The 12,935-nt window shown below is 46.5% G+C and overlaps 1 protein-coding gene and 1 long non-coding RNA gene across 10 annotated transcripts in view; one reads left to right on the top strand and one right to left on the bottom strand.

Moving 5' to 3' along the window:
- Positions 1–12,935, top strand: part of ETV6 (ETS variant transcription factor 6) — a 235,895-nt gene that overhangs the window by 210,988 nt on the left and 11,972 nt on the right. For all 4 annotated transcript variants that reach the window (XM_079936111.1, XM_079936110.1, XM_079936112.1 and 1 more), the window contains one exon: positions 6,145–6,690. In XM_079936111.1, coding sequence (XP_079792237.1) covers positions 6,145–6,690 — 546 coding nt within the window. The remainder of the gene's footprint in view (positions 1–6,144; positions 6,691–12,935) is intronic.
- Positions 6,709–12,935, bottom strand: part of LOC307193732 — a 182,769-nt gene continuing 176,542 nt past the window's right edge. For 4 of the 6 annotated variants that reach the window (XR_013830389.1, XR_013830390.1, XR_013830391.1 and 1 more), the window contains one exon: positions 6,709–12,870. This is a non-coding gene — a long non-coding RNA (uncharacterized lncRNA). The remainder of the gene's footprint in view (positions 12,871–12,935) is intronic. The other 2 variants (XR_013830393.1, XR_013830394.1) reach the window with 2 other exon arrangements.

Genomic DNA, 12,935 nt, shown 5'->3' with positions numbered 1-12,935 from the left:
AGACCTTTTTTTGTGATCATCACATTTCAAGTCCTAATTTATTGGGGGCTGTTTGGTAGTGAGAAGAAGGGATTATTTGTGTCTAAAGGAGATCTACAAAGAGAAACGTTTGGGATCAGAAAGTACTTTCAGCCAGAATGAGGTCCCTACCACTCCTGGGTACCTTCCCCGGCCCCCCTCCTTCTAAGCCCACACTGACCAATTACATGTGGCCTTTCCTCTCCCTTCCTTGTGCGTTTCCCTCCCATAGCAAGACCTTCAGACCAAGGGCAATGTGGATAATTTCCCAGTTTTCCAGCTGGGCAGTTCACCAAGAACAAACCCAGACATCAAGGCCAGACCAAAAAAACATCTTCTTGTTTTAGACAGAAGACTCCTACATCTGGGGGATTTAATGCACCCACTGTCCGCTTAGTGCGTTTCCTGTGTCCGGAGCTTCTCTGCCTGTCAGCTCTGGTCTCATAAGTTTCCATACCCTGCTGCCAACTTATAATAACAGAGGCAGCAGGGTAGCAACGTCAGAGCCCACTCCATACGTGAGCACATGCTTCGCAAACTGAAACAAAGCTTGGCAGGGCGCGTTGCAGACCTTTCAGCCTCGACAGTGGTGTGCCCAGACCACCAGGAGCCTGGAATTAAATACCCTCAGTTCCAGTTCTCCACCATTAACGTTATCAACTTCATCAAGTACTTCCTCCTTCAGTGGTGTCTGCAGAGAAATAAATAAATCAAGCCCATCCAAGTCCTGTTCCTGCCCAGATCCGGAGTCAAAAGTGAAATCTGAGTTGGATTATCCAGAGCGCTGTCTCCCTCCTTCATTGTTCCCCAAATCTGGGCAGGAACAGAGAGCGAAATCTCTCCAGGACATTACATCAGTTCCTCTTTTACCCTTGGCGCAAAAGTTCTTCCTCTCGTCGTTCTCCCAGACTTCCTAAGGCTTGCCCTGAGTGCACACCCATCCACTGAGCCTTGACGCCCAGGACATCAAAGAAAACATGCAGGTAACAGGCGACTGGCCAACGCCTGTGTCTGTTGTAAAGTTTGTAAGAAGGGAAATAGATTCAGGAAATAGGATTTCTCAGTACATGGTCTTCATCATCCTGAAGTGTTTTTAATCCTTAATAAGCTTTTAAGGAAAGGGAGGTATTCTGTAAATGGCATTTAGAAGAAAATACGTGAAACTTCAAAATGCCAACTGTCTTAAATATCGCTTGCAATGATCGTGTTCTGTGACATAAAAAGTGAACCATGGACAAAAGGTAAATTCATTTTTGTGGATGGCAGAATTGAGATCTGTATTAGCTATGAAAAGAAAACTTGCCTCATCCCTGAAAGATTGTAGATCACTTCTATCATACTAATAATTTCGGCCGTTAAAGTTAACCCCATGGGCCTAATCAGTATCCTGTAAGCATTATTTGCATTGCGTTAAAGTGAAGAAGTTGACTTGTCATCCCAACCTGTATCTTTGCAAGGTTGATTAAGCACTTTAATTCCGTTTATAAAATCATAATCACATAGCCATCACATCACCTGAAAATTAATAGTTCCTCAATATTATCAGATATTTTATTACTGTTTATATTTTTCCAGCTATCTCATAAATGTTTTTTTAAATTTATTTATTTATGGCTGTGTTGGGTCTTTGTTGCTGCACGTGGGCTTTCTCTAGTTGCGGTGAGCAGGGGTTACTCTTTGCTGTGGTGTGCGGGCTTCTCATTGAAGTGGCTTCTCTTGCTGTGGAGCACGGGCTCTAGGCACGCAGGCTTCAGGAGTTGTGGCTCGCGGGCTGTAGAGCTCAGGCTCAGTAGTTGTGGTGCACGGGCTTAGTTGCTGCGTGGCATGTGGGATCTTCCTGGACGAGGGCTCGAACCCATGTCCCCTGCACTGGCAGGTGGATTCTTAACCACTGCGCCACCAGGGAAGCCCTCATAAATGTGTTTGCAGTTTGTTCGAATCATAATCCAAGCAAGGGTCTGTCTCTACTTCACAAGTGGTTGATGTGTCTCTTAAGTCTCTTTCAATCTCTACGGGTCTCCATTCATATCTTTTTTGTGTACATGCTTGCACACTCTCTAGATGTTGAAAAAAGAAGTTAGCCATAATTAGTATAACTTTTCCCCTGTATGTGGTGTAACTTTTCTTTCCCCTTTGGTTGCTTTCAAAATTTTCTGTTTCTTCTTGGTTTTCAGCAGTTCGACTCTGTGCCTGAACGTAGCTTTCACTGTATTTATCCTGCTTGGAATTTGCCGAGCTTCTTGGATCCTTAAGTTTGTATATTGTTGTTGCTGTTGTTGTTAACAAATTTGAGGACAATTTGGCCATTATTTCTTCAATTTTGTTTTGTTTTGGCCCCATTCTTTCTGTTTTCTCCTCTTTTACAATGTTATAGTGACTGTGCAGGAAAATCATCTTATTTTCTTAGATGACCACACAAGTACTTAGGATAGGGTATCACAATCTCTAATTTGCTTTAAAATAATTCAGTTTTTAAAAATGTGTGTTGAGAGTGTGGGGGGGATACCAACCCACCCACATCTATAAAAAAAAAAAGTTTTCACCTTTTCAAACTCCAATTACATTTCTTTTAGACCATTTAATATTGTTCCATAGGTCACTGAAGATCTCTTTCTTTGTTTTTAATTTTTATTGATCTGTTTTCAGATTTACTAACCCTTTCTTCTGTTATCTCCCATCTGCTATTAAGTCTCTCCTGTCCAAAATTTCAAGTACTGTATTTTTCAGTTCAAAACCCTTTTTGATTGTTTCCATTTCTTTTCTGATAGTCTCCATCTGTTATCACTCATTATGACTATCATTTTCTTTAAATGCTTGAACTTATTTATAATAGCTACTTTTTTTTTTTTTTTTTTTTTTTTTTTTTGGCGGTACGCTGGCCTCTCACTGTTGTGGCCTCTCCCGTTGCGGAGCACAGGCTCCGGATGCGCAGGCTCAGCGGCCATGGCCCACGGGCCCAGCCGCTCCGCGGCATGTGGGATCCTCCCGAACCGGGGCACGAACCCGTGTCCCCTGCATCGGCAGGCGGACTCTCAACCACTGCGCCACCAGGGAAGCCCAGCTACTTTTAAGTTCTTTTTTGCTCATTCCAACATCTAGATTATCTCAAGAGTCTACTTCTATTGACTGCCATCCCTCTTGAATATGGGTCACATTTTTCTGTTCCTTCACGTGTCTAGAATATCTTTATTGGACACTGAATATTACATATAACATATTGTAGAGACTCTGGATTATGTTACATTCCTCTGAAGAGTGTCGATGTTTCCGCTAGCAAGCAGTTAAATAACTAGTCAGTCACTCTGAATTTGTGGAGGCTTGGTCTTATATTTGGTTAGGGAAGATTTATTTCAGTTTTGCCTTTAGCCCTCAGGCAAATCCCTTTGTCCTAGAGCATAGTCCTTACTCCTAAGGTGTGGCCATTCTGGGGTAATAAGCAGCCTGAGGTGTTTTCAGAGCCTTCCTTGATAGAGCCCCAACTCTGAACTCTGTCTCCAATACCATGGCCAGCAGCTGAGATTCTGTGTCTTTGAACTGTACAGCTGTCACCCTTCACTGAGCTCCTTGGAGTTCCCCCTGCACATTGCAGTTCAGGAGCACGTGTTAAGGATTTGAGGGCATTTTATGTGCCAGTTAGTGGCTACTCCCTCTGAGGGTCCCTCCTTTATGGAATCTGTTTTCTCCATTTTTTTGCCCTTCTGACAGCTTCATACTCTACTCCCTGGCATCTCAAACAACTTTCTGTTCTTTTTCTAGCTGCCTCACACTACGTGGACTGGGAAGGACCCTCAGAGTGACAGCTGTATAAATTTGGATCTTACTCTGGGCAGTTCCTTTCTTGCAAGAGTAAAATCCCCTTCAGTTTCCAGTACCCTCATAACTTTTATAAATATATTTTATCCAGATTCTATCATTGCTATATGTAGGAAAGTTAGTCTGATACAAGCCACTCTGCCATTACTGAAACTGGAATCCCCTTCTCCTTTGAGAAAAATGGTAGCATACCATACATACTTCACCTTGCTTTTGCTCATCTAGCCATAGAGCCTAGAGATCAGTCCTTAGCAAAATATTTAGTTATTCCTCATTCCATTTTATAGCTGCGCAGTCCTCCATCATTTAGAGATATACCATCATTTGTTAAACCAGTCTCCTATTGATAGCTGTTCCAACGTTTAAGCACTTTTAAATTCGTGGCAGCATGTTATATAGTGGTTACAAAATAAGCCCTTTGCCTTCAGGCAGATGATCTTTTAATTATCATGAACAGTATTTCTTTTGTTCAGTGTCTCATATGATTTGTGAGATCTAGCGGAGTCCCCATTTCCTGTTAACCCTATATAAAACTTGAAGAAGCCACCACCTTTGTCTCTGTGTACTAACCCTATCAGATTCCCAGATCCCCTTTATATGGTCTTCATATAGATGTTGTCGTAATGGATAAAGGAGGTATCTTTGACTTGCTTTACTTAGAACCATGGACAAGTCTCTGACCAGAACAGGGACCTGCAAGTATGCACATCCTTTTGGTGAGACAGCTCTGGGAACAGATGTGGCCAGAGAAACCTCATTAAGATGTGTGTGAGGCCCTGGAGAAAACTCCATTTTTGTAGGCAGAGTTTTGTTCTTCCAACCCTTAGCAGGACTCCTAAGGCCGCGTACATGCTGGTCCCTCCCTCAACCCAGCCCGTGGAGCTACTTCTGCTGCTGAGCTGTGTACACTTTTTTTATATATATATATTTATTTTATTTATTTTTGGCTCGCACAGGCTTTCTCTAGTTGCCGAGAGCAGGGGCTACTCTTCATTGTGGTGCGCATGCTTCTCATTGCGGTGGCTTCTCTTGTTGCGGAGCATGGGCTCTAGGTGTGCAGGCTTCAGTAGTTGTGGCACACAGGCTCAGTAGTTGTGGCTCGCGGGCTTAGTTGCTCCGCGGCATGTGGGGTCTTCCCGGATCAGGGATCGAACCCATGTCCCCTGCATTGGCAGGCAGGTATTAACCACTGTGCCACCAGGGAAGTCCCTGAGCTGTGTACACTTCTGATGTTGTCCTTCCTCAAATGTCTCCAGCTTGAAAGTTCAGGTGGGATGGGGTGGAGGTATTGTCAGGGGTCCATCCCTCCTTCTTCTCACTTAACTCTACCTGTCTGTGCACTCGGAAACAAAATGATCCTCAATGTTCTCTCAGGTACAAGATTGTTATTATGTAAATTAGGCCCACTGTGCACGCTTAGAGCAGGTTTTTTGTTTTTGTTTTTGGCGGTACGCGGGCCTCTCACCGTTGTGGCCTCTCCCGTTGCGGAGCACAGGCTCCGGACGCGCAGGCTCAGCGGCCATGGCTCACGGGCCCAGCTGCTCCGCGGCATGTGGGATCCTCCCGGACCGGGGCACGAACCCGCGTCCCCTGCATCGGCAGGCGGACTCTCAACCACTGCGCCACCAGGGAGGCCCTAGAGCAGGTTTTGATGTGACTTTTCCCCCTAGTTTCTACATAGCAGAGAAGTAGATATTCTAATGGGTACCTAAGGTTCTAGAATCTTACTGGAATCTAACTGGCTGGGTGACCTTGGGTAAGTTGCTTAACTTCTTTTTGCCTCCATTTTCTCTCCTGTTAAACAGGAGTAACAGTAGTTAGTACCTTCTGCTTAGGTGTGTTGTAAACTTTAAACAATATAATCCAGTACATAGGATATATAGTAATTGCTTTATTATCATCATCATTATCGTTAATACCAACAACTCCTGGAGGTAGAGAATATCAAAGTTGGGTTATGAAAAGTCAGTGAAAACATTTAGAGAAAAACCCCTAAGGACCCCAAAAGCCACGTTGAAGAGTCGAGTAACAAAAAGATAAAGAATGAACGTGTGGCTTCCTTGTGTTTATAAGCCACTAGTAGGTGATTAATGGAATGTCTGTAGACAGTTTTTGCTTGTCCACTGGCAGGAAAAGAATTTCGAGTATGTGCACTTTAATTTTTTTAAAGCGGTGAAAAAGAGCCTGCGTCCCGGGAAGAAAGGTGCTCCAGCAAGCTCACGTGCTCCACTGTCGCCACCTTTAGGACCGCAGTGAGGTGCCTCCCCTGACCGCCCAGCAGGGTCTCTGACTGTCCTTCCCTCTGCTCCACAGATAACTGTGTCCAGAGGACCCCGAGGCCGTCGGTGGAGAACGTACACCACAACCCTCCCACCATTGAACTGTTGCACCGTTCCAGGTCACCCATCACGACAAACCACCGGCCTTCTCCCGACCCCGAGCAGCGGCCCCTCCGGTCCCCCCTGGACAACATGATCCGCCGCCTCTCCCCGGCCGAGAGGGCCCAGGGACCGAGGCTCCACCAGGAGAACAACCACCAGGAGTCCTACCCCCTGTCAGTGTCTCCCATGGAGAATAATCACTGCCCGCCGTCCTCCGAGCCCCACCAGAAGCCCTCCAGCCCCCGGCAGGAGAGCACGCGGGTGATCCAGCTGATGCCCAGTCCCATCATGCACCCTCTGATCCTGAACCCCCGGCACTCCGTGGATTTCAAGCAGTCCCGGCTCTCCGAGGACGGGCTGCACCGGGAAGGGAAACCCATCAACCTCTCCCATCGGGAAGACCTGGCGTACATGAACCACATCATGGTCTCCGTCTCCCCGCCCGAGGAGCACGCCATGCCCATCGGGAGGATAGCAGGTAAGTGAGCGCTGCCCTTGCCGCACGCCAGCCTTGAGCTCCCTTGGGGCCTCACGCTGTCCCAATTAGGTGCCCTCCAAGGCTCTGGGAGGCCGAGTGGAGGCTTCTGCCTGCAGGAGGCGGAATCCTTAATGGGCTAGTTACTGAGGCACGGGGCTGGAGGAGTTCTGCGCCTCCTAAGTGTTAAGAAACAAACGTCCTCCATCCAGCTTACGAGGGGAGTCACATCAGAATCGCGGCTGAGCAAAAACATTTGAAATCAAAGGTTTATGAGCGTGTTAATGGCCCTGTCCCGAAGTTTCCAGCGGCTAATTAACGAGCAGACGCAGCATAAAGAACCTTTGTCTCAGATGCAGGCTTGTAATTCCATCCTCTGCACAGCAACCCCACGTAGCCTTCACCTTGGGAGGGGGTAGGAGAGAAAAGCAGGATTAGGGTGTTGGAGTCTGGTGCTGCTGTGTCATTTGGACAGAGGAAACCACTCCCGAATTCTTTCCCTTCTATGCTGACAAGCCCAAATTTACTCCCCTAAGACGAGAAACCAGTGGAAACCAGTGAAAAAAATCACCACATTGTATTTTTGCTAGCCCGCCCATAATTTACATGAAGTCATTTTCCAGAAGCTTATAATCCTCTAACCTCTTGGCAAAGTTAACTCTTTTCCTAGAGCTTCTCTCCATTCACGAGACATTTTTGGAGCACCTGCTGTGCACAGATAAATGCACTGGGAAGTAGGGGACACGGAGCTGATAGTTAACTTATTATTTCCTCAAGGGATTTAAATTTTACTAGGAGAGACAGATGTGAAAACCACTAAGCTCCAAGGCAGAAGGAAATAAGCCCTCTGCCCCGTCCAGTCAATGCACAAGCATTTATTGAACACCTACTGTATGCGAGGATAATTCAGTGCCGTGGAACCAGTGCAGAGAGAAGGGGTATTCTGACTGGAGGAACTGAGGAAGGGTGGTAGCTCGATGCTGAAGGTGATTATGGGTCCAGTAATGGGAGGGAGACACGGAGACAGGAGAGAGGTCAGAACTATTCAGGGAAAGGTGAGTCGTGCCCCTTCCTCCTTGGGCTGATGCCGCAGGAGCGAGCTCCAGCGGAAGCTCGGGCTGGAGCAGTGCTCACGACACCATGACGACACGGGCCCTAAGGCTGCTTTACTTCTGCCTTGACTCGTCCCTTTTTTATTTAAGTCATTTGTTTCTAAATTCTTCTCTGGTCCCAAGGGCACCTCCAATGTCACCTCAATTTTATCATTATAAATAACTTACATAAGGAATGTTGGATCAAGAAAATCAAATGGCCAAGAGCTATGACGTGTTTCAAAAACACCATGAAAAATGAAATGATGTATGTTTGGAATGTGATCCAGAAGCACCCCACAGGGTTGGGAGTGAGGAACGGGTGGGGTGTACGTAAAACGTTAGTCACAAGCTCATGGCTGTATGGTGGGGGGTCGGGTGCACCGGGGTTTACATTACTGTTCCGTCTACTTTTACATAAAGGTTTTTTTAATAATGGAAAAAAGAGAAACTATGAAAAGAAAGGACGGGGATAAGGTAGCAAAGAGCTTATTGTGGCAAAGCATGTGCATTTCCCCAGATAACTGGAGGAGGAGGAAGGGGCCAGTATATTCCTGTGAATGATAAAAATGACCTGTCTTGGACGTTCTAGGCTTTCTTTCTTGTCTGTATACGCCCTGCTTGTTTCTTGCGTGGTCTGCGCAACAGTTCTGGACATTTTGTGGATACTTTCTGCTTGTTTATAATCCTCAGAATAGCTCTTCGAGGTAGCCTATCATTGCTCTATCCATTTTATATGCAAGGGTCGTTTACAGGGGAAACCACAGAGGAAACTGAACGGCAGAGAAGCAGAGGTCACATAGGGGCTGGCGGATGAGGCTGCAGGACAGCCCTTGCCGCGCCGTTGGCTGCTATCTCTTGGGCTGCCCTTGCTACCCCTGCATTGCTAATCACGATCTGTCTTGTCCACCTCCTCTGTGACGCTGTCTTTGCCACAGACTTCTTAGGAATCCAAGATAAGCCCCATGTGTCAAGTTAAATTGTTCAGGCTTAGAGCTGTTTCTCCCTGGTTTAGTAGGTCTGGAAATTTTTTAATATGGCTCTCTTAAAAACTGTGCTACTCTATTGGTATATTCAAAAGTTCCATCATCTCCACATGTCTGTCTTCGCTAATTTAACCAGATCCAGGATTAGCTGATGTAACCAAAAGGCACTGTTTTTCTCAAGGGTGAAACGAGAGAGAAGTCTACGATCTGACATTTAGTCTTGATACTGTGACCCTCTCAAAAGTGCTCATCACAGTTCCAGGCTTGTTTCTCATTTGGGGTGTCCCTGTCTCTCCACTCCAACCCTTTGGGTGTCTTTTTGGACTACTCAGATCCTCGTAGAATTGATTCTTCATTTACTAGAAGTCGAATTCATTGGGTGATTCCTATGTACGATGTAAAGTTCCGTCATTATTGAACAGCCATAAAAGTCCTTCAGATCTCTATAAAGCAGCTTTTCTATGGGAAAACTTTTCAGATGAGCCCAGAGGGCACTGAAGGTGCTGCTGTGTCTCACACTGACAAATACCATAGTTGGAGGATATGGTAAGAACACTACTGATACATGTGGATCAAAGTAAATCACGCATCATTTGCTCAGGTGCTCCCGGGTGTGTGCCTCTGGACACCTTCTGTGTTTGCAGCACTGTTCTGCATTCATGGGGGTGGAGTGCTCCAGGAGATGTAAGACACAGTCTTCGTCATGAAACAGCTGTAGACAGTGAGCTACAAGTGCAGCTTGTGGTGTCTTCCAAGGACTCCGATTAAGTGCTGTAGGAGGCTGGAGTAGAGGTGTCAGGAAGGCTTCATGGAGGGGCTGGCTTTTAGCTAGATGAATGCTTAGAATATGGACAAGTGGAGATTAAAGAAAAAGAGGTCATTCCAAATGGAGAAAACTCCAAAACAATGTAAGGCCTAGTATATCTGTTCTATTTCAGATAGAAATGTAAAGTCAAGAATCCAGGTTCATTTAAAAAATCCACCATATTTTAGCAATTCTTTCTTTTTTTCACACTTTAGTATCTATGAAATTGGGAGGCATCACACAATTAAGAGGCCCCATGCGAAGTTATGATGGTTCACTTAGGTACTTACCTGGCGGAAAATCTAAAATAGTCAATGAAAGAAATCCAGGAGGTAGTTGACAGTTTAAACACAAACCACAAATTGAAATAGAAACACACAGCTTATCTTGAAAGGTGTTGCTTATTTTTCAAGGAATAAGAAGGACTGTTGTTGAGTTTAACAAGCTGCAGGGGCTGGCATTTGTGGGAGAGAGTTTAACATAGGACAGAGTGAGAGAAGATTCCGGGGTTCTATTTTTTAATTGAACAGCCAGTGGTATGTGCAACACTGAGCAAGTTGCTTCTTTCTGTGCTCTTTTCTATTTATTGTCCTCAGGGAAGGACTGCTTGGTGGCGGGGGCATGGGGGAGCATCTGTCACCTCCTAACATTTTCTCAGCCCACAAACGTTTTACTGGCCTGTGTCTCGCCAACCTGTTTCATAGCCAGAGTGGTACTGGCAGTGAGTGCCGTAAATTGAAGGGTAGCCCAGGTGATGCTGTGTTTTCAGTATATGTTGAAAATAATTCTTAGAACTTGGTGGTTTCAAAGCTAGAAGGGTCTTTTACAGATGAAGACACGTCCAGTGTTCAGCCTGCAGCTTCAACCACTCTTCTTTCCAGCACACTTGTTTCCTTGGGACCGGGGACTGGAAATGCAGGCCTGTGGGCCAAATCAGCCACCGCCTGTTTTTGTAAATCCAATTTCACTGGCGCACGGCCACACCCACTCACTCAGTATTGTCTGTGGCTGCCTTGGCAGGGTTGAGGAGTTGCGGCAGAGACTGGACTAAAATATTTACTGATTGGCCTTTTACGGAAAAAGTCCACCGCTCCCCGTTCTACGCAACTGTCTGCTTGTATCAGTCACAGGTGTAGAAAATGCCGTCCCTGCTCTCAAGGAATGACTCGCACCTCAGAGAATGAGGCACGCCTAAGACGCGGAGGGAACAGTGGCTGATGTAGGAAGGAGCTCAGTTCTAGATGGCAGGCTGATGGCCGAGTAGCCCGGAGTAGTTGCAATGACATCATTAACATAAGTAAAATACAGCTGAGGAAAGTAAAGTGTAGCTCTGCATACCTGAACTATGTTAAGATTATTCATTCAAAAATTAACACGTATCTCTGTGCGCCAGGCACTTTTCTAGGTGATAGGGCACAGCATCTCTAAATGCCAAATGTTGTGTCTTCGCTGGCACAAGGCAATAATCCCTCTTACTTTATGCCATCAGACAAACTATGCTCCCTGCTTTGGTTTTCACTGTATAGACAGCTCTGTTTTCAAAGAAAAAAACTGAAGTCATTTTGGCTTTCTCTTAAACTTCAATTCCGTTAAAACCTGAGTTACCAGACTTCCTATCTGCGTGTCCCTTCCTTGGACTTAATCCAAAAATCTGCTAAAGGGAGGAAGATTCAGCGGCAACCTGGTTTATCATCCACTCGTAGCCGTTCATCTGCTCCACAGAAGTGCGGACTTTAAGAGGTCTGTACAGGTTTGGTTGTTCAAAGTCCACGGACCATCCAGAAAGAGAGTATTTCTTCTCTTGTGCTCATCTCACAACTCTTGCCTAAGTCTCTTGATTTTCTTTGCGAACGTCAACTTCTTCACGGTCTGTGAGGCTATCATTGGTGAGTGGATCTTACAGCAGATAAAACAGATCCCACACCCCACCCCCAGACCCTGTACCCTTCACTTGCAACCCTCTGATAACGCCTGGCCTGGCGATCTTTCAGATCCTCAAAGAGACTGAAAACAAATATATGTGTGTTATCTCTCAGGGTGACATTTTTAACAGAAACAAAAGGACTCTCCTCGAGGAGACACTCGTTTGTCACCTGGCTTGAGCACTGTACACTCTTGATTTGGTTTTACTGACCGGATAGGTTCTGTGTACACAGAAATTCAATCCTGGGAGCCTCTGATCGGACGTCAGATGCAGGCACCTAAGCCTGAGACACCAGGGCCAGCAGCTAGGGGCTCACCTCAGGGCTCCCAGGCTGGGGGGAGTCACACTGCACCCTGCCCCCCTGTATCCATCTCTGCTTCTTCCCCAGTGGAATCTGATGGTGACATGGTTTCCAATGAGGCACGTGGACTTTTATTTTCTTGTATAAATGAGCCTCAGGAGCAACCCTGCAGGGAAGAAGACATCATAAAAGAGAAGCTAAATGGACTGTGTGAGCGATGGAGGGCGGTGTCATCCCCAGGCCTTTGCAGTACAGTGTGGCGGTGTGCATGCGTGTGTGCGCCTCTGCACACACACGCGCGCATGTAAATATTGTGTTTGGAAAAAAGGACAGGATCGTGGGATGTCTCCGTAAGCCAGGGGGGCTCGGGGTTTTAGGGCCAGCTGGCGGAGCTGTGTCCTCCCATGCTGTCTCAGGCAGAGAACTCTCTATGGTTCCCGGCCCAGGCCCTTCATCCACAGCCGGAGGGAGGGTTCCTGAGGTAGCACTGTGGGCCTGTGGGAAAGCATGGACTCTGGAGCCAACAGGATTAGAATCTAGCCCTTGTCTCCCAAGCAGAGGTCTTTAAGGTCCCTGAAGCCTGGTTTCTTTACCCATAATAATGATCATACTAATACTCATTTCTGGGCACTTTTGAGCACTAAAGAGACAATATGCAAACAGTAGCACAAGCAGGGTAATTTCTAAGGCTTAGTCAGTGTCCCTCCTGTGCGCCGTTTCTCTCTGCTCTGCTCCAGGGCTGCAGAGAGGAGAGCAGTGGTGATGGCCAGCACCACTGCCCACCGGAGCGGGTGCAGGGCCTGAACCCACAAGGCCTGTGTCTGGGCATTTGTTCTAAGTGATGTTGGCCTGAAAAGTGCACCCCTTCAGGGAACCCTAGTTTCCTTACCTCCTTGGCGATGAACTTCTTCACTCCCGCTCACCTCCTCTGAGGCTTGGCCCGCTGTCTGTATTTGGAGGAGATGGAGGGGACCCTTGGAGCGGACAGAGTCCTTCGCCCCGACGGGACTATCCCAAGGTGCCAGACTTCTGACGCTCTGCCTGAGTCACTGCACTTTATTTTTCATGGTGGGCCACTGAGAAATCAAGAAGAGAAGGGAAGTTTCAGGACAGCTTTTTTAAAAGATAAAACAGTACCAGC

The sequence above is a fragment of the Stenella coeruleoalba genome (genome assembly GCF_951394435.1).
Source record: "Stenella coeruleoalba genome assembly, chromosome: 11".
Taxonomy (NCBI): Eukaryota; Metazoa; Chordata; class Mammalia; order Artiodactyla; family Delphinidae; genus Stenella; species Stenella coeruleoalba.
The sequence above is the reverse complement of the archived record's forward strand: the minus strand, read 5'-3'. Positions and strand labels throughout refer to the sequence as shown.